Genomic DNA, 25631 nt, shown 5'->3' with positions numbered 1-25631 from the left:
GTGCGAATCCGGAGCACTCAAAGCACGACTTTGTTCAAGTTTGACGGCATCTAAACATTTTTTTTTACAGAAAACTCTTGATCAACACGTCGAACCTCAATGGAAGCATTTGTCACTTTTTTCCCCCCCCCTCCATCAATTGAAAAGCAGTTCATCCGCTCGTGGGTCAAATTAAACCGTACACACACAAATTCCTTTTCTGTCTGTAAAAACAACAAGGCGGATGTAGCGTCCAATAAAGCACATCCGCGTCAATAATCATAAATTAAAAATGATAAGGGCTGCACGCTAGTGGAAGTTCTATAGATTAGCATCACGTGCGTTTAAAAAATACATCGTCATCATTTGATTGCGGCCCCCGGTTTCCCGTTAAAGCGAAGGGGATGTGAATCGGCCACTTAATGATGATGAGGCGTAAACAACGATATCGCGCCGGCCTGTCCTGAGGCAAACCGGGAAAGCTCGTTGAACGGCATCAATACTATTAAAGTATTTGGCGCAAAATAATTGCATTCCGTGTATAAAGGAGAAGAAGAGGACCTCCCGCTGAAGCCTTAATGAGGACAGTGGTCGAAATCAAACCGGCGTTGGTCGTGCGAGTGAGGCCATCTCCAAAGCTGCCAAACTTAAAGAGAATATCCAGAAGATCAAAAAGCTCGTCTCCGTGTTCATAATGTCCCGCTCAAGCGGGTAAATCAGACGGTGCCTGGGCCCAAGGCATGCGTGAAACCGGCAGCACACGCCGGCCCTGATCACAGTGTGTGTTGGAAATGTGTTTTCGGGACAAAACGGGAAGGAAGGCTCTAATGAATCACATGGCTAGCAACGCACCGTTGCCTCCGTGTCACTTCTGCGGCTTTGATCTGACGCCGGCGGCGTAATTTTCGAGGAAGTGCGGCCGCGTAAGCCCCCCCAGCACAGGCGCCCGTCAAAGAGAAAACTTGTGTCGACCTCACCTGCCGCTTCCCGACAGGAGAGACTTCATCCTCTGAATGGCGGCGGTGAAGCTTCGGGGACACGGCGGCGACCGTCGGCTCGGACGCGGGTGCCTGCCAGTCAAAAAACAGATTGGCATTACTTTAAAAGCAGAAAAGCTATTTTTAAAAAGGTGAGACTTATAGACGCCTCTGTCTGGTTCTAAAACTTGACATTTGCCGACATCTTTACACCTACGGCGTAAAGTAGGAAGGGGGGGGGGGGGGGGGGGGAGGACAGTCACACCTGCTGCTGTCGACACTTAACTCATCAAATCCGACGAAGAGAGGCCTTAGCAACGGCGTCTTCAACAGAAAAGCACGTCATCACCTTTTTTGCTCCCTCTCTGACGAGGTTGTGATTGCATTATCGGAAATTTGGCATCTGGGCGCGACCCCATTAACTGCTGCAGTAATCAACTTTAAGCAAACCGGGAGGCGAGGTGGATGATAAATTATTAGCTGGGAAGAGTTTGTTCATGTTTTATTAAATTGCCCTGCCAAAGAGAGAGGGGGGGGGGGGGGGGGGGGGGGGGGCTTGGCCAAATTATCTGGGGCCTCATTTAATGGACGCTGGCCATACTGGCAAATCTGCTACAATTATTTATCACTTTCACACAGTCAAGAGGACAGACTTTTTTTTTTTTTTTTTTGCAACAGCAGCAGTGGCTACTGAGCAATTTGGATGGTTGTGTTTTGTGTGCAATACATACAAACTACCACTAGGGGCGGTTTCATCCACAAAAATCTTGTGTCTTTAAAATTGAGCAGTTTTACTTTATTCGTTCATTGTTAGCGTCAAAGATAAAAAAATAAAAATAAAAAAAAATATCGGACAAGAACATCCAGTTTTAAGGACACCAAAATTGAAGTGGAAGTCATCAATTTTGGCTCGAACGTAGCATTTTTGGCAAATTCCAAGTTTGGGTGAACTCTACTTGTGCCTCTACTGGATTTTCAGATCTAATTTTCTGGCACTGTACAACGTACCAAAGAAGCAGTCAATGGATTCCATTCCAAAAATACATAGCGCTCCTGTATTGATTTTCTAGTTGAAGACAAAGACATTTTAGATGTAAAGAGAAGCTCGCTCATAATGATGTCATGAGTTGAAAAACAACAGATTTGGAGTGAGCGTGAAGGAGAAAAGAGCAAGCAGGTGCAGTGAGAACAAGACAGCAAATAGATAAGTGGGAGGCTGGGGGCAGTAAATAAGAGGGAGAAGAAAAAAAAGAAAAAAGCCTGTCTCGGTAATTACCCAACACGATTAGGTTCTTGGGGGAACTTGTCTGGCACTGGCGGGCCTCGCTGGCGAGGCCGGACCATATGGAAGGAGGCTTGCGATGGCTCTCCCTGAAGCCCGTGACCCGTCTGTTGCCGAGCTCTTGAGCTGAATACGCAATGAGACTTGCCAGGCCTAATGTGCGACACGTGCGCCGTTTATGCCGCAAAATAAATCTGATCAATGTTGATTACTACGGCGGCTGCGATTTGGAAGGGGCACGGCCTTGATAAAAAAATAATGGCAATTTTCCATTATCCTTTTTCATATCATACACATTTTGTATAGAACAGAGGTACGGAATGAACCAAAAATAAATATTTAAAAAACAATAAATGACAAATATCTGTGAGGAAAAAAATGAATAAAATTGAGAAAATAAATAAGAAAAAAAAATCATTAAATTCACAAAGTTATAAGGAGGTTGTGTAATAACTAATAAGAATGGTGTACAACTGCTAAAAGTAAAAACAATCAGCAAACATGAATCAGTGGTGCCCTAAAATGACAAAACAAAAAAGTTTTTTGCAATTGAGGTAAAAGTCCGATTTTCTCTTTTTTTTTTTTTTTAATAAGCCGCCATGCTGCGCATGTAACCGTTCCGAGGGATAAAAAAAGGTCGGCGGGTATGGCTGCTTTAGAAGCAGGGGGCTGCGAGCTAAAGGGCCCCCCCACCAGGCCAAGAGGTGCACTTGGTATGCAAGAGGGTGCTTCTTCAAAGAACCACTGTGTGCATATATGTATGAGTGTGTGCAATAACTGCTGTGGTGAGGGACTTTGGAGAAGGACAGTGAGCGGTGAGGAGAAGGTAAGCCCTGTGTATATTTGCCTGTGTACACATCGCCCTGAGTCCTCCCACGCAGTCTGCTTGACCCCAGCGCGTATGCGCTTAAGCGAGCGCCATGTAGCCGAGGCGGCACATGGCTGCGCTTCCTTAATGAGGTGGGCTGCGCGGACGGGCCGGGCCGGGCTTCTCATCTAATGAGAGCAGTTGAGCTGGTAAAAGCGCACCGCCGGAGTCCATGTCATTAGCTCGGTTGCCGACGTGGCTCGGCTCCGGGAGGCGTACCGCGACCCGCGTTGACAACGCTATTTATTTTTCATAAACACAGCCTAGAAGAAGCTTTTTTTTTTTTTTTTTTTAATGGAAGTAGAAACACAAGGATGCAGATGAGGAGAATATATGGTGGGTAAATTACTTTTAAATTAAACATGCTGCCAGAGAGGCTAAAAGAGTGGAGCAGATGGTCATCGCCACTTAGCACGGCACCTAAATGTTCAGTACTGGGAAAAACACCAAAACACAAAGCGCTGGAGTCTTTCAAAAAAAAAAAAAAAAAAAAGTCAAAGCACAAGACGAGCAGCAAATAACTTTTCTTTATACCTTCGCTCTTTTGCTGGATGGGCGAGCATCCAGTAGTTGAATGAGTGCCCACAGGATGAGCACATTATCACTCATGGACTCTGCTGAAGCTTCCAGAAAGCCCGAGGTCTGCTACGGATTACACTCTAATGGTGCCCTTTAATCACAACACAACACTGACTGACAGCCAGACAAAAAAAAAAAAAAAACCCTACAAGAGTAAACTTGATGCGGTGTTGTCGACTGGATCGTAGAAAAGTTATAGTGGAAGCTCCGAAGAGAAGTTAATCAGTTTAAAGTGAACTTAAACAAAAATCAAACTAGTCACTCTTTTGAAGAAGCTACGTTGAAAGAAATCCTATGTTTGATTTAGTAGATCGTTGTGCTAAATTCAATTTGTAATTAGACGGTTACCGTGACAACATGCGTGGCATTACACACACACAAATAACGCAAAAAAACCCCAAACACAATTATGGAGGTAAAGTTAAAGTCTTATGAGACTTTTTTTTTTTCCTTCAAAAAATTCTGGTTGAACTTCACAGCGTTAAACTTGTGAATGTTGCGTTGTGGAAATGTGTAGTTTGCTACTGGCCGGGGACCGCCGTGGTTCCTCGGTGAGCACAAAAACAGATGTTCATCACGCTCTACCTTTACCTCGGCATAAACTTAAGCGAGCACGGACACGGAACTCGCAATGGGTCTTATTCTCCTCTCGTATTCCCCAAAGCTATGCGCCCTGATAATAACAATAATAGAAAAAAAAAAAAACACCGCGGGATGAGCGAAGTGTTCAAAGCTGCCACTCTGGCCTGTTTTTAAATGAGCGCTGCCTCTCCTCCGCCTCGTGCTCCTGTTGCGATCAGCACTTTGATCACCTTGGACGGGGAACTTCCAACCAAAAACATTGAAATTTAAAATCACATCTGCCCCGACAACCCGAGCATTAGAATTTTACAGGTGTTCCGGAGGAACTTGTTACGGAATTTGTGATTACGTGCCCAAATACACGCACGCTTTTAATTCAGTGCCCCCCCCCCCCCCTTTTTTTTTTCTCCTCTCGCACACGTTGGCTCGCACAACCTGTCAGTGAAATTGCAGAGTGGGAACCAGAACGCCCTCCCGACTGAGCGCTCCCGCTTTGGGACGGCGGATGTGTTTACCTGCTCGCTTGATGTCAGTAGGTGTGAAAGTTAAAGACACAAAAGATGTGATCTCCGAGCTGCTAGCGAGCGTTCAACTTTCGACACGTGCTACGCGCAAACAGCGCCTCTTCTAAATATCGTATTAATTACCGGCAGGAAGACTACGCCGCTGTAATTAATTAACGGCTAAACGATCCATTTATACATACGGGCGGCTGGTTAAATGACCGGGGTTAAGTGGTGCGGGGCGATGGCGTCTCGCTTAACGTTTGGATCCGATATCTGCGACAGCAGACTTATTACCGAGCGATCGAATTGAGCGAGCGCAAAAATTCATCAGCTGCCGTGAAGATGTTATCTGACAAAGTCTGTTCCTACGGCGTGATGTGGTCAAATAAATAAATAAAATTGCTTATCTTCTCACCTCATTACCTGCCAATTGCCACTTAATTTGAATGCGCTTTTTATCTGGCTTCGAGGCGCTCTCTAACTCGAGGGTGACGGTTCAAAGATGGGCCGCGTTGCAAAGCTCAAACACACAAACTGGCATCTGCTCACGGCTATGTGACGACTGTGACCTCAAAGTACCCTCCGAGGCAGACTGGACTACCGTCACCCAAATCATTTTTCTCACCTTAAAGTTGGTTTGTCTGTTGCTTGTGATGGACATTTCTGCCCGCTGAGTTTGTCGCTGCTGTTGTTGTTGTTGTTGTTGTTGTTGCAGCTGGGCCTGCAGTTGCGAGATGTGCTGCTCTTTGTGGGCCAGCTGGCTTCTCAGCTCCTGGTGGCTCTGCCGCAGCTTGGCCTCACTTGACATGAGGGTCTGGTAGCATTGGCTCAACTCGCTGTAGAGCTGTTAAATGACATATGGGGGAATGACTTAGACATTTTTCTTTAAAAAAAGGTCCCAGTACTGCCCAAGGACAATGCGAGTTGCCGCTGAGTCTGTTCTAAAAATAGCTTAGACGTGTGTGTGTGTGTGTGTGTGTGTGTGTGTGTGTGTGTGTACCTTCTGACACGAATTGGTGTCAGCAGTATGCGCTTCTTCCTGGTTCCTCATCACCTTCTGCGTGTCCACGTTGAGCCCCTCCAGTTGCTTGATCAGCTGGCTCTGGGCCGCCGCGTGCTCTGTGCTCCGTTTGTACAACAGCTGCACTTCGCTGAACTCACAACTGCGAAGGCACACAAAGCGTTGTCGCGCAAATTAATTTCGCCGCCGCCGCGCCACCGATAAAGAACGCTTAATACGGATCAATTCCCAGAGTTGCTGCGGAATTACAAGCGTAAAGTGCTCCTCTAACGCGCGAAGCCATCTTTAATCACCGAGCTAAAACCTTGAGAGGCCTTGGCGAGCTCCGAATGTGACTGACACGTTAGAGCGCGGCGGCCATTAAAACAGAAAAGTAGTTAAAGAAAAAAAAAAAAAAAAAGAAGGATGAGATTACCACTAAGGCTCCTAACGGTTCCCAGAGTTTTTATCATATCGACTACAGCTTAGCCAAAGCCTGCCCAGTTTCCCTTTTCTGCCTCCTTAAAAGCGCATCCACTATTCGGGGCTTACGGGGTGGCTTTAGGTGAGCCGCGCTCGGAAATATCAGTGTCACCCCCGAGCCTCTACGTTGAAAGCGGGGAGGTACTTAACGCCATCCGCATGCACACTCAGCACTAAACGTAAACTCGTTGAAAGCAGATGAGGTGTGCGCTGGCACGTGTAGCGCACCCGAGTTTACGAAGCTGATGGTCTTTTGTTGCCACTTCCTGTTCTTTGGTGGAGAGGCAAGCTGCCAGGGCGCTGTTGTGGCTCTGCGCGGTAGATACCTCCTGCCGGGCCATGCGCACTTCTTCCTCAAGATCCTGGAAAGGTCATTTTGGAGAAAGTCATTTCGGATTTGTAAATAGTCAAATGAACACATTCACAAAAAATAGAACTTTATTCTCATCATATTTTATTCCAAAGAAAACATTTGACATTTTTCCTACTTGGCCTTTTTGTAATTTCACACATTTCTTATTATTTTATAATTATAAACCAAATGTACTTTTTTTTTTTCTAGTCATCAATACATCCCCCCCAAAACATTCTCCAGGGAAAATCCTTTTTTTTCCCAAAGATATAGATAGCTTATTCTTCCATGAGTGCTTTTAAAGTGCGCTTTTGGTGCAGCATTTTTTTTTCCCCTTTCTTTCCTGAGGTTCGTTTGAGAGGAGAAGGAGCGAGGGATCAGCGATGTCAAGGTGTGCAGAAGAAATGGAAACGCCGCAGAGGACAAGGACCATCGCGTGCGTGTGCTCCAAACCTTGACTCTGGCCTGAGCAGCCTCCCTCTGGTCACGCTGGTGCTGGGCCCGCCTCTCCTTCTCCTCCAGGTCAGCTTGCAGGGCGACGCAGCGGGACGCTAATCCCCCTTTCTCCTCCTCGAGTGCACGCGCCGCCCGCTGCGCCTCCTCCTCTTTCCTCCCACACTCCGTCTTCAATTCCTGGATGAGGATGAGGGAGGCGCGCGTGTCAGGGGACGGGGTCGAGAGGGCCAAATCAACAATAACACGAGAAAAACAAAAAAGTTATGATGGAGGAGCTTTTGCCTTCCCCTCGCGTTTCAGATTGTTTGCTACCGGCACAAGTCAAAAAAATAAATAAAAATTCCAGATGTGCCATATACAGTATATATATGATTTATTTCACACACAACAATGGAAAAATTTAAATGACATTTTTACAATTAATTGAAAAATACAGCGATGTTTTGTTTCTTAAGTTATTAAGTAAATTAGAGGCAATCGATTAATGCACAGCTAATTATCAAATTGATCCACACTTTTGCCACTGTTTACCTTTAAAACATCTCAAAACACTGAGGTGTTTTATTCCCCCAAAATACATTTAGGGTCACATAAACCTATTTTTGATTCAAGTTTGCTGTAAAAAAAATAAAAAGAAAATTCACCTGTTGTGGCTGTCTCGAGTTGCCCCCCCCCCCCTTTTTTTTTTTTTTTTTAAAATAACAGTAGGGGCTCTACTGATCCATGAATATGTAATGCTTGGCAGGGCTTTGATATTTTGTTTTCCCCCTAATTTAGAGCGGGAGATGCCCACGTGAGCCGCTGATGGGCCGAGGTCACCTGAACCGAGGGGCTCGCGCTCGCCGGCCGCACGTCGACAAAAGGGCCGCCGTGTCGGCTCTAATGAGAACGGCGCCGGACGCGAGGCCCGTTCGACTGGCCTTTTGATGCTTGTCCCCCTGCCATCTCTCGCCGTGAGACGGCAGCAAAGCTGTGAGAGGACTGTTCCTCTATCAATTAATCATAGCCGGGTCCCGGGCAGTCATAATTATGGGGGCGTCCGCGGCGAAAGACGCCATCTTGCCACTCTCCTCCCGACTGATGCGGTCATTAAGTATTTATCTGCAAGTTAACAACCGGCTTTTCTTTTGCTGGTCCTTACCAGCTGTTAAGTATTCTCTGCGGCGGGACAAATCCGGGGGGGGGGGGAAAAAAAAAGCCACAAAGCTCGTCATTGCGTTCAAGGAGAATCCGAGCTACATGTGTCGGACCCACCTGCAGTTGCGCGCTCTTATCGAGCAGCTGTTGACTCACGGCGTCCAACTCGCGCTTCATTAAAGCCACCTCCTCGGCCATCGATGGGCATCGCTTGTTCACCTCTTGCTGCTTTGAGGACACTTGCTGCGGGTAAAAAGAGAAGCTGAAAAAGGCGAATTCAAAGACAATCTCGGATCGTCTTGAACGTCACGTGACCCAACTCGGAATGTAGGTGAGCCGCGATTGGGCGAGCAACTCTGATGTCATTTTTAGTCGGCGACAGGTGGCAAAAGGGCCGCCCACGAGATCAATAAAAACACACTAATCAGATTTTGCTGCTTAATTCAGTTACCGAGGCAAATGTCAGCTTTTGCGGGCCTCCCGGCCTCGCTACGTAAGCGGCCGCGATTTGGAATCGTGTTATAATCCGCGACCTTCTGCCAGCGTGCACTCGTCTCAAATAACACTCTGCTCTGGGATGCAATTAACTGCCACGATGTGGGAAATGGCTCTGATCCGTCCGGATTGTGGATTTAGGCGGCCCTCGCCACTTCCGGATCGCTGTGCTGAGAGCGCGGAGGCGGAGTGGGGGGCTTTCATCGAGATTTAGACGTGGGAGCGTCAAATAAATTCAAACGTTGATAATGAGGTCGGCGTGAACAATTTGAGCCTCGGTCGTGCTCCATTTGTAAGAGGGGAGGGGGAACAACGCTTTTTAAGGTCGAGGACAGAAAGCTTAGCACGTGCATTCTCAACGATGAAAGTTTAGAACTGTTTAGAAAAAGTAGTCAGAGCAACAACACGGAATGAGCACTTAAAATTATGAGGGAAATCGAAATTGTTAGTCATTGGGAAAATGAAAACAAATGGCTTCCATTCTCAGCCAGCAACGAGCTGTGAGATTTTTTTGAGAAAAAAAAAAAAAAGAAATTCCCAACACATTACCTGCTTCAGATCGTGTATCTGCAAGTCTTTGGCCTGAAGGATCTCCAGCACCTTCCTGTCCTTCATCTCACCTTTGTGCTTCTCCCTAAAAGACAGAATGGTGGAAGATTTACAGACCTGCAAATCAAAGTCACTTCGTAAAAGAGACCATGACGGAGAAATGCATGGAAAGGGCAAAGAAATAGCAGACTGGGAGGAATTCCCAAGTCACCAAGCTCCCGGGAACATTGTTGAATGATATCTTCAGAGTCTCCCACACATTTTTCAACCTAAGAACCTTTATAAACACTGCGGAAGGAACTTATGTGTTCTGAAATAGTTTAAATGCACCCAACAGACCTCAAACTAAGGCCCATAGGCCCGATCAGGCCCATCACAACACAGTGTGGCCCGCCGAAGCAAATCTTGACTTCCACGATTCTTGCTGCAATGCCACAAAATTGAAATCATAGATAAAAAAAAAGAAGAAAATTCGAAAGATTCACAGGAAACACCGCAGTGAACTTTCCTTTCAGTCCCCCCTGGCACATCTTTAATCGTGTGAACTTCTAGGGAGACAAAAACAGAGCAGCAATTGGGGACCGGTTTGTTTCAACTGCTGGAGGCCACCTCCCCTCCCCTCATCGCTCACTCCCGCTACACCTCCCATCTTCAAGGCCTTTCCTCCAGTCTCTTTGCCTCTTCTGATCAGCTTTCTCCCCTGACAGATGCTGAAATAAGTATCTGGCGGGTTCCCTTGGGGTAAGCGATGGAACGCGAGCTGCCCTAGCTACATCTCCTGATGCGTCGAGGCTCACCGCGTAAAGCAACCAATCGCTCCTCCATAAAAGAAAAAAAAATCCACAAGAGGGGAAAGGAGGGGGTTTGAACGGAGGCTCCCGGTGGGGACCCGCGCTTGACTGGAGTCGACACAATTACCATGTCAATATCCTCCTGCGCATCAGGTGATACAGTACACACGCTGCGATGTTCCCCCGGCGGTCTCGGCGGACCGGCATACTTTGATGGGTTTCCTGCGGGGGCTGCGAACTAACTGAAGAAGCTGAGACGAAACACCGGGACGCACCTGTAGCAACTCTCTCGACGCGCTTACTATACGCGGTGTCTATTCTTTTAATTTTTTTTAACTCCTGTTTGGAATTCGTTAACAACTCTCAGAGCCTTGATATTGTAGCTTCAGTGCAACCATCTTCATTTACTGAAGCTATTTTCAAACCAGCTGTGCGAGTTGCTCGAGAAGATTTGTCATTGACTATTTTATGATAACGTGGCTAGAAACGGCAAAAATAGTCACGTATATGACTTAAAAAAAAAAAATTTAGCCAGATATTCCCGTCCTTGGATCTTTCTGTCCAGGAACAAGACAGAAGCCGGCGATATTAAGATTACATTTATCCACGCAGGCCTTGTCAGAAAAACGGTACATATTTTATCTTTGCTGAACGTTCCCATGCCAGTGATCTTGATGTGGCTTAGCCACTCGGTGAAAAAAGGTCATATTCAATCTGAATTTATCCGTTAAAGACGCCCGTTGGCAGGGGTCTTTGGACGGTCCGCAACGGGAGCCGAGTAAGCGTGTTTTCATTAAAAAGGTTTCCGTGGCTGAACGGCGATACTGAGGATAACAAGGCTTAAATGGGCATCTGCGGAAAATTCCGTCCTAACCCCGCTAGAACGGCCAAGGTGCCTTACGTCGGCCGAGCGACTTTCACGCTTATCCCGCCGCACTGGAGAAAAAAAAATAAAAAAATGAATGGACTCACCGCTCAACGATCAGACTCACAGCCTGGGTCACGTCGGGATGCTCCACTTGAAGTCGTTTCCACAGGGACCACACAAAGTCTTTATCGGCCTGAGAAAACAAAGTTATTGTCACAAAATGGACTTATCGAGCAGCGACACTGCGACAATATTTGATCGAAACGCAGCGAGTGCTTGTTTTATTTTTTATTTTTTAATTTGGACCCTTATTAACATTTTCCTTTGACTTCCCTCCAGTAAAGACAGCAGCAAAACATGTCAGTTTTCTCTCCCCTCAAAAACAAAAATGAAGAGGAATGGCTGATGACATTAGCATACCAGGGAAAAGAGAAGCCCATCAATAATTTAGGTCGTCTTGTACAAAATAATTTTGATGGGCTCCGAGTCGGCTCTGAACGTCAGCGCCTGGGATGTGACCTTCGACTCAAGGGGAGCAAGCATTGACACTTGTCACCATGCACTATTTATGATCGGCGAGGGGGCTGGCATCCATGTTGATGGGGAGTTTCTTCATTAATCAAGCGCTCCACATCTGTTTTTAAGCAGCCCCAAAGAAACTCAAAACCGATGACAGACCGAGTCATCTTCAAGTCGACCAACCCGGCCGGCCTCTGCCTGCCTGCCGCATTACCAATTCAAATTGTCTCTGGAGTTTTTTAAAGCTACATTTGGTTTAATGAGGGACATCTACGGCGAAAAAAAAAGAAAAAAAACCCACACATTTCTGACATTAAAAGACAGAATTACACCAAATCGACTTGATATAAAATTATCTGATAAATTATGTTCACATCATCACAAGATAAAAGTCATCCCTCCCACTGGAATCCGCCGGTCTCCAATTAGTACATGAATTTTAGCCCCCCATCTCAAAAGTGTCTCATCAATTATTTAGTCAAATGGCAGAGCGGACCTTGATGAGACCATGAGAGGAACATATCAAGTGGAAGGAGTGTCAAGCTAAGCTATCCACGCGTATCTGCATGGAGACGGCCGTGGAAGAGCTGCCGGAGATTCTGCGATGCAGCTCGAGTCGAATAAACATGCAGGAGCCTTTAGCCGCCATTAGCCGTGTTTGGTCAAGAACCTCATCAGCGCGCGCTTAAACATGTGTCGGATGTGCGTTTGATGGCCGGATGAATTATTCAGTTTTTCATGTTAAGACAGCGAAACACCACGGGCCAAACATAGCCACTGGAATCCAGCCACACATGATAATTAAATTAGCATCAGTCTAGCAGGAGCACTTGCTGGCTGACAGATGGGCGCCTTTGTAGTTAATGGCTGTCCCTGAGTACATCTTGCCAGAGACTTAAGACATCACTGATATTCAAATGGCAATATTTAAATGGTACACTACAGGAATAAAGCCCCCCCGCAAACCCCTTCCCTAATTAGACGGTCCGGAGCTCTGATGTCATACTCCGTGAATGAGACCACCGAGGATGTTGCGCCTTTCAGGCAGTTTAGTGGCAGTAAGAAAATCAGAGGGAAGCGGTCGGCTTGTTGACTGCAAATGTTGTGCGTTTAAAAATGATGATCAAAATGGCAATTAAGTTGATAATTATTTGCCAATAATTTATTAATTGTTGCATCTAAAGTATCATGCAGTCAACGACGATGAATTTGTAGTATATTATTTACTATATTATATTTAATTTTTTTCCAATTGATTTGAAGTTGTCCGAATCCCTACCCTTGAGCAAGGCTTGAGATTTGGTCAATACGAAAATATACCGTACACGGAAAAAAAATCTCTTCATGCAAAATGAAAAAAAAAAAAGCATTAGCTGCTCCAAATGATCAACTGACTTTCTAATGATGCAAACATCAATTCCTTGCAATAAAGATGTAAATTGTGTCACGTGCATTTTGCAAGGAGATGGCTCATTGATGTGACCATCAATAAAGTGAGTCAATGGAATGCACGTTGCAGGAAATGAGCTGACAACCTGTCGCGTGACAACAATCTTGTGACTTATTCAAAGCATTCCAACAGTTCCCATGCTGTTAGGCACCACCTGGTGGCGAGTGTGCATTGGAAACATCTCTCCATCACAAACGGAGGAGGGGAGCCTGCTCAGTGATGCTCAGTGAGCAGTTTGGGTGTACATATTTACATTCACATGCACAAGAATGGCTTCAGTGCAAATAATAGTTACAGATTTCAATGAGAGTATGACTACGTCACTGATATTTATGTTCATCATCAGGATCTGACAAAACAATATGTTCTTCCATTATATTGCAATTAACGTGAATCCACTTTTCGTGACGGTATTATTTAGCTCGGTAAAGGTTGAGGGAAAAGTGCAAACTGTAACACAAAGTAGCAGCCCAGACATATTTGTTAGTGTTTTGGCCACATACCTGGCATTGCACCAACTCCTCCGATAAGCTTCTCACTTGCTCCTCCAGTGCCAACATACAAGAGGCGTCTGCGGACGACATTGTGGCTCCAAAAATGTCGTTTTCTCTTCGGTAATAATATAATTACACTTTTCACAATACTGCTACAACATAGCCACCGGGAGCTAATGCTAAGCGTTAGCCAGCAGCTGTCGCGCACTCGTTCGCAAATCCCTGTACATGATAAAATCTCCGCCTTGGCTCAAAAGCATCCTCCAAAGGAATAGCGAAACTAGACATGTTCTATAATGTCTGTTTCGACCCTCACGAGAGTTACCAACCGCATACTGGACATTTCATATTTGTTTTTCATGGCTTCCTCATTTCAAACGAGCCCGCTGTTGCTCACCTACGTCATAAGAAGCACGACGTTTTACGACAATTCAAGGCGACATATGACATTGAAAAAAATCAACTCCAAATATTATAAATAGATGGATGGGTTTTCAATATACTAATATTCACGTGTTTTTCTAATGATTTTTTTGACTTCCAACTCAGAACATGAATTTTTAATAAATCACCTCCCAAGAAAGAAGAACTTAAAAATAACTACTAAGCTCTTCTGTGGAAAAAGTCCAATCCTTGTATACATTGACGTCAGATAACCCATGACTCTAATGAGGACAATTTCTATATAGACAATGGATGGATCTGGCTTGCCAGTAAGACTCGACAAGTCCATTTTGTCTGGCTAATGTGCTTTACTGTCTTAGTGTCAGGGTTCGAGGCAAATTAAGAAATATGACAAATGGCTTTGCTGCAGTCACTGCAGTCTGCAGTCACACAAATGTTGTTTAATCTGCCAGGCTGTTTCTTGACCCAAGAACACAGCCTGTCATTACGACGTTCATTTGCGAAAAACCATTTAAGCGGCACTAAATTGCAAGATAATGTGCAACATCTGCCCGTGCCCTCGGTCAGATACATAAACTGACGCGTGATTTATTTGAATGTTCCTTTTCCGTCTTTGATCACAAAAATTAATTACCGTCATGCATCAATGGAACAGCCCTGTTTGTGGCCAGATACAATAACAAATTAGGAAAAGCCATTTTGACATCAAATGAAACAAAATGAATCAATCCGGCATCGCATCTACACTTTTAGTGTCATTTGAACACTTCCATGCTCGTGCTTGATCCGCCGTGTTTTAACTGCGCAAGCACCTTGTATTTCCCAATTTTCAAGTGTTTGCAGCCTGTCCTTCTGAGGACAGATTAAAGCACATAAATGAAAGATCCAAGCCATCACACAGATTAGTTAGGACACACTTCTTGCATTTAGGGTAAAAAGTATACATTTTCACAAACCCGCTAGCTTTGCCTCTGGCCTGGATGTGTCAACCAGAAAACACCATCATAAACACTGCAGTGACAGCTGAGCTACTTTGATACACAACCAATATGAAAATCAGTCTTTGTAATACCAAAATATCCATCAAAAATATTCATTTTGATGATTTTTTTTTTTCTCCCCAAACTAACAAACTCACTAGCGGAGCAATCGAGGCCGTGAATATTCTCCTTCGTTTGGGTCATTGTATTCTCAGTGCATTGAACTGATCTCATTGGGACTGATGGTGGCGAAGCGTGGGGAGTCTCTGTCACTGAGTCTTTATTTCCGTTTCGTTCGTATTGGATTATAACAAATTATATAAATTAATTGATATATTATGTCACACCTGTTTGATAGCTGTCACGGTGTTTGAGGAGATTGTGATCATGCAAATGCAGTAGCATGAAAAATCCTCAAGGAATCCGACGACAAGCTTCTGATACTGTGCCGACGCAGGCAGGCGAGTCTTGGCACAAAACACGACACTCCGCTGAGAGTTGTACAAAGCGCGTCTCCTCCGCCTGCTGCCTCAAGGTAAGTGGGGATATTGTCGCGCATTAACAGCATCAATGGCTTTGATGCTGAAGAACCTGAGAATTGCGCTAGATGACAAAAGGCACTTCAAGTACCAAAGGAACAGCGATTGTACAAATGCCAGAGGGGATGTCGAGACTCACAAAGTGTTTAGTAGAACATCCATCCCGCTGGGTGGAAACCAGACTACACATGAGAGATCAAATCGGTTTAAGTCACTTTCCAGCATGGGCTGACGCCTTTATTTGCTAAACGGCTTAGTTCTTGTTCAACGGGATTGAAAACAAACAGTTCTTCAAGATGGATTCCACTTAAAAGTTAAATACAACTGAAATCTACTCAGGTAGTAATTATTTCACATACCACTAGAGGGCGTGCAAACTGTACTATGAGAATCACTGGTCTACAGTATATAACGCACATTGAGTACGTTTTAATCATTAAATCATTATTTCTTTTCTTGATGTTGCCTCTTCTGAAAGAAACATTTGCTCTCTGAGTCAAACATTTTTTTTTTTTCCAAGAGGATTATCTCGCTTAATTTTTTTTTTCAATATCTTTAGTTGAATCCTTCTGGTCCTCACTCCATAGCGATCATTGAAAGAGGAATTGATCCAGTTGAAGGTCACCTCCTCAAGTATATACAATAAGTGCATGACATGAAGCTCACCAAACTGGCAAAATCAGAAAAGTGGTGGGAACAAGAAATCTGAGCATTTCCCTCGAGATGGTGTCCTTTTCTTGCTAAAAAGGGTAAATTGCACTGTTGAGGCTGTGTTTAAAGTTCTTATTTCCCCCGAGGAGAGAAGAAAAGACCAAGGACTTGGGACATTGATTGCCCAATGTAAAGGTTGCTGTCTTGAAAAAATAAAAAACAATGGGATGAGCAAAGTATTCCCAACACCTGTCTCCCTTTTTCTTAGCTGGAAATATCCTCGAACCCCAGGATTTTTCCCCCCCCACATTCTTACCAGTCCCCCATTGGAAACACATAATGAATCCAGTATTTTTGAAGACTTTTATGGGTTTATAATTTTTTTTTTTGTTGCTGAGATAACTTTGGCCACCCCATGCCCGCCCCCCCCCCCCCCCCAAAAAAAACCTAGCGCCGCCAGTGTTAGTTATCTCATTTGCATATTTCCATCAGAAAATCTTACAAACATAACAAGGGCTGGTTTTTTTTTTTTTTTAGTCTATCGGGGGAACTGTGAAGCATCTAACGTGACCTTTCCAGACTTTTTACTGCATGAGCTGCCGTCGCGAGTGACTGGAACTTAATGAAGAGATGAACCTCAGTGGGTTTGACTCCTGATGTACAGGGGCACTCACTGATGGCTGTCCCAGGAGGTGGCAGATTCAATAGCTCATTATCATTACCATCATTTAGACCTGCTGCTTGAGTAATGAACAGTGGGGGGGACTTGTCACAGCAACAAACACATCCTCACTTACTGGCTAACTACCTTAGCTCACCATTAAAACGGGCCAAAGGATTGTTATTATGACAGAGCTACGATCTTCCCATGAAAACGTTTTTTTCAGAGTCTTTCTTTCGTTTCTGTGTGTAAATGAAGTCATCTGATGGCTGCACTGATAAATAGCAAGAAAGACAGATTGTTTGCTTTTTGCCCGAAACGACAGGTTTTTACTATTCCAGTGTTTATTGGAAAGAAAAACACGAGAGATTTTAATCGGAAGGATAATCTCGTTTCGAAACTAACCCCGTGTTATAAAGACAGACTTGAAAGTTCATATCTTGACCCTGTTTGGATGAAATTATATCTTAAAAAGTGCAGTTTATTTATATGGGAACATATAAAATATCTTTCTTGATGCCTACAAAATGAGCAATAGTGAGGGTGTTCCTAATAATATGACTTGCGAGTTGATTTTCCACACTATACCGCACCATGTGGGCTTTTGGCTCACAAACGAGTATGTAATATCTCGTTTAATTAGCAAAGGCGAGCCCTCGGACTAACAGGCATATGTTCTTCACTCTCCCACGGCCTCGACCACGCTATGAATATGCATAGCGTGGGACCTCGCAAGCTTGTTATCCGCCAATGAATTCAACACAAGCCTAATCCCAGACCTATTATTTACCCCTTGACCAAAACATGCAAGTGGGGCTTCCAGACGCTTGACTTGCTTGGAACGGCTACCTGGGGATTCAGCTGCCTGCATATACCCCCCCCACCCCCCCACTTAAAACAAATACAGTAAAAGCCTCCCTCGGTTGGACGGCTCCCTTATAGGTGCAGGAAACTATACTGTACCCAATTGAACTCTGTTACTAACCAAAACAGCAGCACAGAAGTAAACATTGTTGCCCATTATAAATGTGTTGAAAAATAATATATGGACTAAAAACTGTTATTTTTAGTTGTAAGTTGATCTATATATATTTAATTAGTTTTCATTAAGGATATAATATTTTGCCTTTGCTCAAAACTTATTGACACATTATACGATTTATAGTCGCCTCGGTGATGGGGGGGGGGGAGATGTTCACAAAAGTTTGATAGAATTCCACAATGTGAAGCAAACTTCTTGTGTGATCAACGCTGAGACAAATGATGGTGGTATTATTTACCGGGATATTCATTTAACGACGTCCATTATAGCAGTTGAGAGGTGTTCCTAAAAAGTGTCTCGTATTTTTTTTTTTTTTTTATGTTTCTGCATAAAGACGCCACACTTCTTCCGTGCGTGACACAAATCAAGACATGCAACAAGCAAGCCAAGTCACACGGGGAGCGCCAAGAAGCTTGCAGACACCTTCGCTTCAGGGCTGCGCAGACGGACAAACCATCCAGGGGAGTGCGTGTGTGCATGCGTGGGGGGCCGGGGAGGAGTATTTCTTTTCTCTCCTAGCTTTTCCTCAAGGTAGGACAGACACTTTCAGCTTGTCGGCTTGTCTCATTTGAAGGCAAACTCAGAAAAGGAGAGGGGAAAAAAGGACGAAGAAAAAAGAAGGCGACGTTGTGATTGCGCGTCAACATTCGACTATCCAGCGTGACGCGTAGTTGGCAGCAGACCCCCCCCCCACTCACAAGCCGGTTCTGAAGCCTCCCCCCCCCTAAAGAATCACCTCCGACTATCAAGTACAAGTTTTCTAATCGAGCGCCGATTCACGGCACGCGGCGAGCAGCAGCGACGAGGAGAAAGTTCCCCGCTTGAGGGCGAAAGCAGACTTTTCGTGTGCGGGGAGGACGCAAAGTTTGCCAACGCGCCAAAAGGAGTTCGACAGTTCTGTCAGATGCGACATGCAGCCATGGTAATTACGATTTTTTTTTGTTTCCCCATTAAGCTTATCCTTGTTACAGAATCAGGAGATGACACTGGGTTTTACTTGGTTTGTTCGATGGTACGTGAACGCATCACAGCAGATGCGTGCGTTTGTCATTTTTTTCTGCCACTTTTCTTTTTTTCTTCTCATAGTCATTTATCAGGGACGTTTGTCAATAAAAATACTAGCAAAATACAGCCCCTAAATTAATCTGTACTCAAATTTAAAGCATATTTTAACATGTGAAAGATCAAAACTGACATTGACACAGTAAATGTCACGTAATCCATTTAAAGCCACCGCCAAGTGATTTATGGATATTCTAAAAGACTTCAACACTGACCAATTGACTTCTAAATGTCACCAATAAACCATGCACATTCATTTTGTTGCATTTTCTGGATTATGATAAGGCCTAAAATTCCTTCAGACCTCATTTGTGTCATCTATCCTGCAAATGACACATTTTCTTGGTTTTCTTGACTCTTACATATTATATAATATTACATATTTGTTCATTTTATCAAAAAAGAAAGGCTGATAAAGGGTGAAGACAATATTTTACAGCTTTGTCCTCTTATCAGGATTAAAAAAGGGAGCGCACATTGAGTTCACACAAAAGGTAACACACACACATATGCCATGTCCACATTTGGGTGAAGAGGAAGGAGAGAGCAGAAATAACGAAACAGTGCAAGATGGATGACCCCTGCTTGAAAGCGCCGCCAAAGTACCTTGACACATTCATCAATGTGTGTGTGTGTGTTTGATATTTTTGGCCTGGTTTTTGTGTGTGTGTGTGTGTGGGGGGGGGGGGGGGGGGGTCAGAGATGTTCTGGAGGTCCACGTTTTTGGTGAAGAATGCCAATTTACATTCCAGGGGTGTCATTTCCTTACTTTTTCCTTGGTGCTGCTCTCTTCATTGGCAGTGCAGAAGGCATGCATGTGTGTGTGTGTGTGTGTGTGTGTGTGTGTGTGTGTGTTTCACTTTTTCTTGACCACAGAACAAAGCTCCTTCACTTGTACAGGTATTGGCATTGAACGAGCGAAGGATTAAGAAGACAAGAGTTGCCCTTGGCTCTCTTTGCTAAATGGAGATAAATGACAAAGAGGATTGGTGAATCACAGAGGTGTGTCAAGTTTTAAGAAGCATCCCAAAATATGCCCTCATTGGCTGGAAACGATGACATCAGAGCAATCCGATTGGCCACCGAGACGAGGGCCGCGACATCTTTCTCCACCTTATCTAATAATTTGATTCAGCTCAGAATTTGGATTGAGTCAAAGTCCGCTCCTCCATTTTGTACTTCGACCAAACGCTAATCTTCATTAAAACGCGGCGATGCAGTTAGCATGCACAACAAATAAACATTAGCAGCAATGTTGCTATAGATGCTCCTCTTCAGCTAATCACGCGGCGATGTGAATTGGAAGACACACCAAAAAAGAAAACCGCAGAGGTTGTCAGCCCAGTCGTGATTCCTGTGGTACATCGGGAATCATGAGAGGGGAGAGAAGTGTGTGTGCAGAGCCGCCGGTTAGTCGGTTCAATAATCTCCTGGACAGGTGGGCCAGTGAAGACCCTGTCCGCCGCTGCCCCTTAGAGAGGCTGCTAATGAAGAGAAAGGCTGCTTAGAGGTGCTCTGCTCCGACCCCATCAACCCAACCCTCTACCTCCTGCTGGCTTCCTCTGATTACCGGCCGAGACCAGAACACTCCATCCTCTCCATTGCGCCTCTGCCGCCGAGTGCCACATCACATTTCCCTTTGTTTGAAATAGAATGGCATGAGGAATAAAAATAACGGTGAGAGACTAACTCTATTAAAACGACTTTTTTTCGATGACCACATCAACTGAAAATAGAAGTCAAACCAAGCAGGGGCTTAAAAACCTGGACGCCAATTCTCGAGTTCATGATGTGTATCATTAAAACGTAGACCCAATGATTCCATGACATATTCTTTCTAAAATATACCAACTATGATATAAAAAGCTAAGCCAAACACCCCTACGCCTCAGGCCAACATGGTACGACCCAGATCACCTTTGCTGGTCGGGCTACGAAACATAATCGGACCTTTACGATTTAAAACATTTGCTTTTACCACATTGCTGAGTATAGTCGAGAAGTAATTCCGATTAGCATCGCTCTAATCGATCACATGCGTTAGTTTAGCGCATCTCAAGCTACATGGGCAAGACCATTCAAGTGTCCGATGGCTGTATGAACATTGATTCCAAATAAAATGACCCCCCCCCCCCCTCCACACATGTCCGCGCTATTCAATACTTTTTAATACATTATTTTTTTTTACAACTCATTACCGTTTGCATCATTTTAGGATTTGGAAGGATAATCACTTCCATGTTCCTGCTGCAAAGTAAAAACCTCAGCAATGCACGGGTGAATACGAAGTATGTGAGACACGCGGGGAAGGAAGAAGGAGGGGGAAAAAAAAAAAAGAGAAGACATTTATTTTAGAGGAACTTTATCCAGACAGTGATTTCAAAGCAACATTCTTGAGGCGTATTTATCCATCCAGGGGGAGGGTCGCCGCTGCACCCTTTTGGCCCCAGTAATGTCTCAGGTGGCCCGCCGTGCGTCTTGGCCATGACAGAAAAGGTAATATTGTGAAAAGGGAGTGGAGTGGGGCGAGGGTCACACACCTGTGGAGGCTGGAGATGGAAAAAAATGTTGGAAACAAGACACCGAGACTGCGGCCGAGGCGGAGGACTGAAAACAAATTGCACGGCCGGGTTCCTAATTTTAAGAAAGCAAGGGGCGAGACGTTAATAATCCGAAACAATAAACATCTAATAGATATAATTAGACTTCTAGCTGTCTCGGCGGCACGGCGTAAGAAATTGAATCCTCGCTCCTCACTTCGACTTTAATTTCCTGCGAATACATTTGAAAAGGCTTCGCTACCTTAAATAAACAATGGCCGCTGATCAACGGGCTTAACGGCTGTTATGACAGCAGCATTTAGCATGTTTTTACTCTTGCCTTATCACATAAGATTTTTATCTGCGGGACTTGAAATCCGCTAAAAGATAGATAGCCTTTGCCTCTTTCTGTTGGCTGTCTTTAATCAGATTACAATCAAGATGTGTTTAAACTGGAACTTGAAACTTGTACTTACACACGGTCCTTTTTTTTTTCCCCCTTCTCCTTCATTTTTAATCCAAATACAAGTTCCAGAGAAAGGAAGGACCAAGAGAAAAAAAAAAAAATCAGTGCACTTAATTAATGTGCATTTTGTGAACCATTAGCAAGGCAAGCTTCAAAGGTACGTTTGTAATTCTTGACATTTTTAGCTGTACTTCGGGATATCTTAAAAAAGAAATTATCAATTGGATTTGAGAATAGATTCCAAAATGGCTTTCATGGTTTGTCAGTTTGTTCACACCCACTACGGCGCACAACGGTGTTTGCGTATTTACAAAATTACAAAATTCTGCGTACATTTAAATTGGAAAAATAGGAAAAACATTTTTTTTTGCAAAATTGATTTTTTGTCTTTGAAACAATTACACTTTAGAAGAAAAACCTGCTGCTTTAATTGTTTTTATCCATATCTAACGAGTTAGTGCGTAAAAAAAAAGACCATTTCCGCGTGTCGGCGTGGCAACAGTCCAGCTGGTAGTGAAATTGCGTTTCAATGGCAATCCATACGTTGAAAAGGAGTTTTCTCACAAACGGGAGCGAAACGGTTCAGTTGGGACATTGGCGCTTACGTGGTGTCGTTGACTTTTTATGATTCCCTACAGCCATAAAAGCCACTCGCTGGAAACTCTAACAACTTTCTTTTGTTTCATTTTTTTTGTCTTCACATGAATTTCTGCGTAGGTTCTTTACATGTTTACTCATCAGCGTGCCTGCGAAGCGAAAGCGCTCAGGAAAAAAAAAAAAGATCACCTCGGGCCACGCGAGGTTGATTTGATTAAAAGAGAATCATTTGCCCTCGAGGTGTCTTTTCTGTTCTCTCCTGAAAAGCTGGCGTGAGAAATGTGATATGACAAGATAAGTGGTGGCTCATGAAAAATTCCTGAGGACCGAGACGTAGCATGTTGACTTTGGAATGGGTGGCGTAGAGGAGCGCTACCCGACAAAAGTTACTTTTCCTCCAAAGTGGTTCACTCCAGAATGTTCTCATTTAGAACCTGTTTATATACACAGCAAAGGATGGAGAAAGTGTACGACCAACACACACTGTACTTCATTCCAGACATTCTCTCCACCAATACTGTTATTGGCCACTGTGTCTTTAAATAAATCAATGAAGTGGTACGGTGACGAGTGAGCTTGGACAAACAAACTTTCTCACCAACACGTTCACTTTTTTTGGACAATTTCTGTGTTGGATTTTTTGCTGAGAGAAGTAAACTGGCCAGCCATTTGAAGTAAATGATGGATAACCATTCATCTGTGCAATTAAGATCAGTGGTGTCCAATATATGGCCAAAGGGCCATTTGTGGCCCGCAGTCTGTCTTTTAGCGGCCCTGAGCATATATAAAAGAAAAACTTATGGCACAGTCTGCAGCCCTCCTGACAACTACTACAACTAATAGTCCTAAGAGAGCTTTTTGAAATAGGCAAAAAAAAATCTTTACCATTAAAAAAGTGAATTTAATATTTCAGTTTCAGAAGCAAAAAAAAAATTCCTCTACTTTCTTGCTCAGGACAGAAGCAAATCCCTTCGATCGTGCGGATGAAAGTATCTCGCCAGCTTTCTTTGTGATCATGTAATGCAAACTCATATCATGCTTGTATACTCTAGCATGTTCCCGTCTTTAAATGCTAAACAGAAACATGTTGGTCTGCCTTCTTTAGAGCTTCACAAGGTTTACACTGACAATCATCGAACCTTCAATGAAGCAATCATGTTGTTTTTTTTTTTTCAGCCTTGGCAAAGCCTTTTCTTTTCCCCACCCAGACTTTGTTTGGGAATTTGATTCCGCCCGAGTTATTATTATTATTTGTGTTGTGTCCTCAATAGCTTGTATAGACATTTGTCTATTTGTACAAATATAAAGGTGCTGCATCACCGCACACATCTTTTCCATCAAAACTCATTCAAACCATTTTTTTTTTTACAATCTCTATTGATCACAGTATGTTTCAACACAGCATTATATACATTAGGAGTTACGCGACAGTGGCTTGTTTGAAAAGAGCGGCTGTGGCGTCGCTGATGTTTTTAGAACTGCGGGGGGAATTCTGCTGACAGGTAGCGTGCCGGGTGGAGGGGGGGGGGGGGGGGACAGTGGCGCTTTTGAGGAGGACACAAGAGACAAGTCTCCCAAAGCGGCAGGCGGGGAGGAATAGGACCTCTTTCATGTGACTCTGCATTCCGCCAAGGCAGGCGCAGGCACAAGACGGAACATGCGTCTGTACACGAACTCCGCCCTCTACCCCCTTTCGTCGCTCTGTTGCTTGATGACCTTAACGTTTATCAAAGGTCCCCGCGGGTGGAATTCTTTCTGACCATCTGTGTCAACGTACGCGGCGTGGCAAGCACAACACATCTGCTTTATTCATTAAGTCTTCTTGAGCGGAAGATTATTCGGAAAGTTTCGCAGGGCAACGTGTTTATTAGTAAACCATTAACTAGCAACGGTGCCAAAATTGTGGATCAGGAAACAAAGGAGTAAGAAAGATACATTCTCATTTCTATTTGGATACATTTCAATTAAAAATAGAGCTAAAGCCGAACAATCGGAGATAAGCCCAGATAAAGATTGAATCATTCTTCGCCGGACTGTTCCATACAGCCGTCACACACCTACATTCTGTCCTCTTCCATGTTCCTTTATTATACCTCCTGTCACTTTGTCCTATTCATTTAACCTTTCATTAGAGCTAGCAGACAGTCTGCACAGTTTTAGGAACAATGCCAAAAAAAGCCCCACTGTCACACTTATTAGATTCCTCTGGCCTCCTTCTACCCCGGCAACTCAATATGAAGGGCGAAACGGCCCGTTAGGAGGGCTGATGGAAAGGAAGGGGAGGGGGGCAAAATGGCTGCCCAGCTCTCCTCTTGACTTTAACGGGCGGGAAAGCCAACCGTTGACAGAAACGTGAGAGGACGAGCAACAGTGAAAACACAAGCGGTTTGTGTCGGAATTCGGAAACCCCTTGAGGACACTCCTCCTACTTTTGCCGGTCTGTCGCTAGCGTGTCTCTTTCTCTCGTCCCATAATCTCAACAGCTGTAAAAATGCTTAAGGCCTTCATTTGGCTGTGAAAGATAACAAGTATATTGAATGAGGCACGTGGGTGTCACTGCCGTGGTTACTCGTCCGAAAAGTTCCAGGACTGGCCACACTAAAGATCTATTTCCAACTCTAAACCACAAATTGAGAGTTTTTCACGGACAATCACCCGGCCCGACATAATCTGACCGTTCAGAGGCGAGAATTATGGCGGCACAATTAGCGGCTGGCTCACCATGACAATGCTTTGAGCATCTGACAGTTCCTTGCCGAGCGGCGTCTCACCGTGCTGGAACACTACTTACTGGCCCCATCTATTTTTTTTTGTTTTGTTTTCTCTTTCCTGTGGACCTTTGTCAAGGCCAGGATGACTAAAATCTGCACCAATAATGTGTGCTTTCAGGAAGACATACAATCCTAAATTAAATTACATTTTATAAGTTAAATTTTCTAATACAATTAATCATTTGTACTGAGTTTCAACTGAGTAGCATTTTCTGAAGTGAGTGAAGATCTTCAAATACCGCCCAAACAAAGAAAAGGGGTGAGTGTCATTGATGATCATTTATTGTGTGTTGATGCAAAAACCCAAGTGCATCTTTCTTCCTTTTCAATCAGCCGCTTCCAAATGTTCCCAAACAATTTGAAGCTTGACCCTTATTTGAAAAAAATTATTCTCCATGTTGAATAAGGGACAGTGTTGTATGAGCGGCGGCGGTGCCCTTGGCCACCGTCGGAGCGCTGGCGGTGGCTGGCTTTGATTGTACTCTTTGTTTGGCGGGCCTTGCATAGCTCATTTCGCAAAGCAATTACGAGGCTACGCGTCAAATAGTTT

General features: G+C 44.3%; 2 protein-coding genes across 13 annotated transcripts in view; one reads left to right on the top strand and one right to left on the bottom strand.

Moving 5' to 3' along the window:
• The window catches only part of cntln (centlein, centrosomal protein), a 226198-nt gene that overhangs the window by 43399 nt on the left and 157168 nt on the right, over positions 1-25631 (bottom strand). For 9 of the 11 annotated variants that reach the window (XR_015065994.1, XM_085911193.1, XM_085911192.1 and 6 more), the window contains 8 exons: positions 11009-11097; positions 9246-9330; positions 8319-8444; positions 7062-7241; positions 6485-6618; positions 5774-5936; positions 5399-5617; positions 957-1049 (listed from right to left, as the gene is read on the bottom strand). Coding sequence is in view for 10 of the 11 variants with exons in the window: in XM_085911193.1 (XP_085767319.1) it covers positions 957-1049; positions 5399-5617; positions 5774-5936; positions 6485-6618; positions 7062-7241; positions 8319-8444; positions 9246-9330; positions 11009-11097 (1089 nt within the window). In the remaining variant the exon portion in view is untranslated. Of the gene's footprint in view, positions 1-956; positions 1050-5398; positions 5618-5773; positions 5937-6484; positions 6619-7061; positions 7242-8318; positions 8445-9245; positions 9331-11008; positions 11098-13376; positions 13754-25631 lie in introns of those variants that run through there. The other 2 variants (XM_085911196.1, XM_085911195.1) reach the window with 1 other exon arrangement.
• bnc2 (basonuclin zinc finger protein 2) overlaps positions 17889-25631 on the top strand; it is a 106756-nt gene continuing 99013 nt past the window's right edge. For both annotated transcript variants that reach the window (XM_085911197.1, XM_085911199.1), the window contains exon 1: positions 17889-18567. In XM_085911197.1, coding sequence (XP_085767323.1) covers positions 18550-18567 — 18 coding nt within the window. In that variant the 5' untranslated portion in view covers positions 17889-18549. The remainder of the gene's footprint in view (positions 18568-25631) is intronic.

Source organism: Syngnathus leptorhynchus, chromosome 5 (genome assembly GCF_054491065.1).
Source record: "Syngnathus leptorhynchus isolate UIUO chromosome 5, UIUO_Slep, whole genome shotgun sequence".
NCBI classification, from domain to species: Eukaryota; Metazoa; Chordata; class Actinopteri; order Syngnathiformes; family Syngnathidae; genus Syngnathus; species Syngnathus leptorhynchus.
The sequence above is the reverse complement of the archived record's forward strand: the minus strand, read 5'-3'. Positions and strand labels throughout refer to the sequence as shown.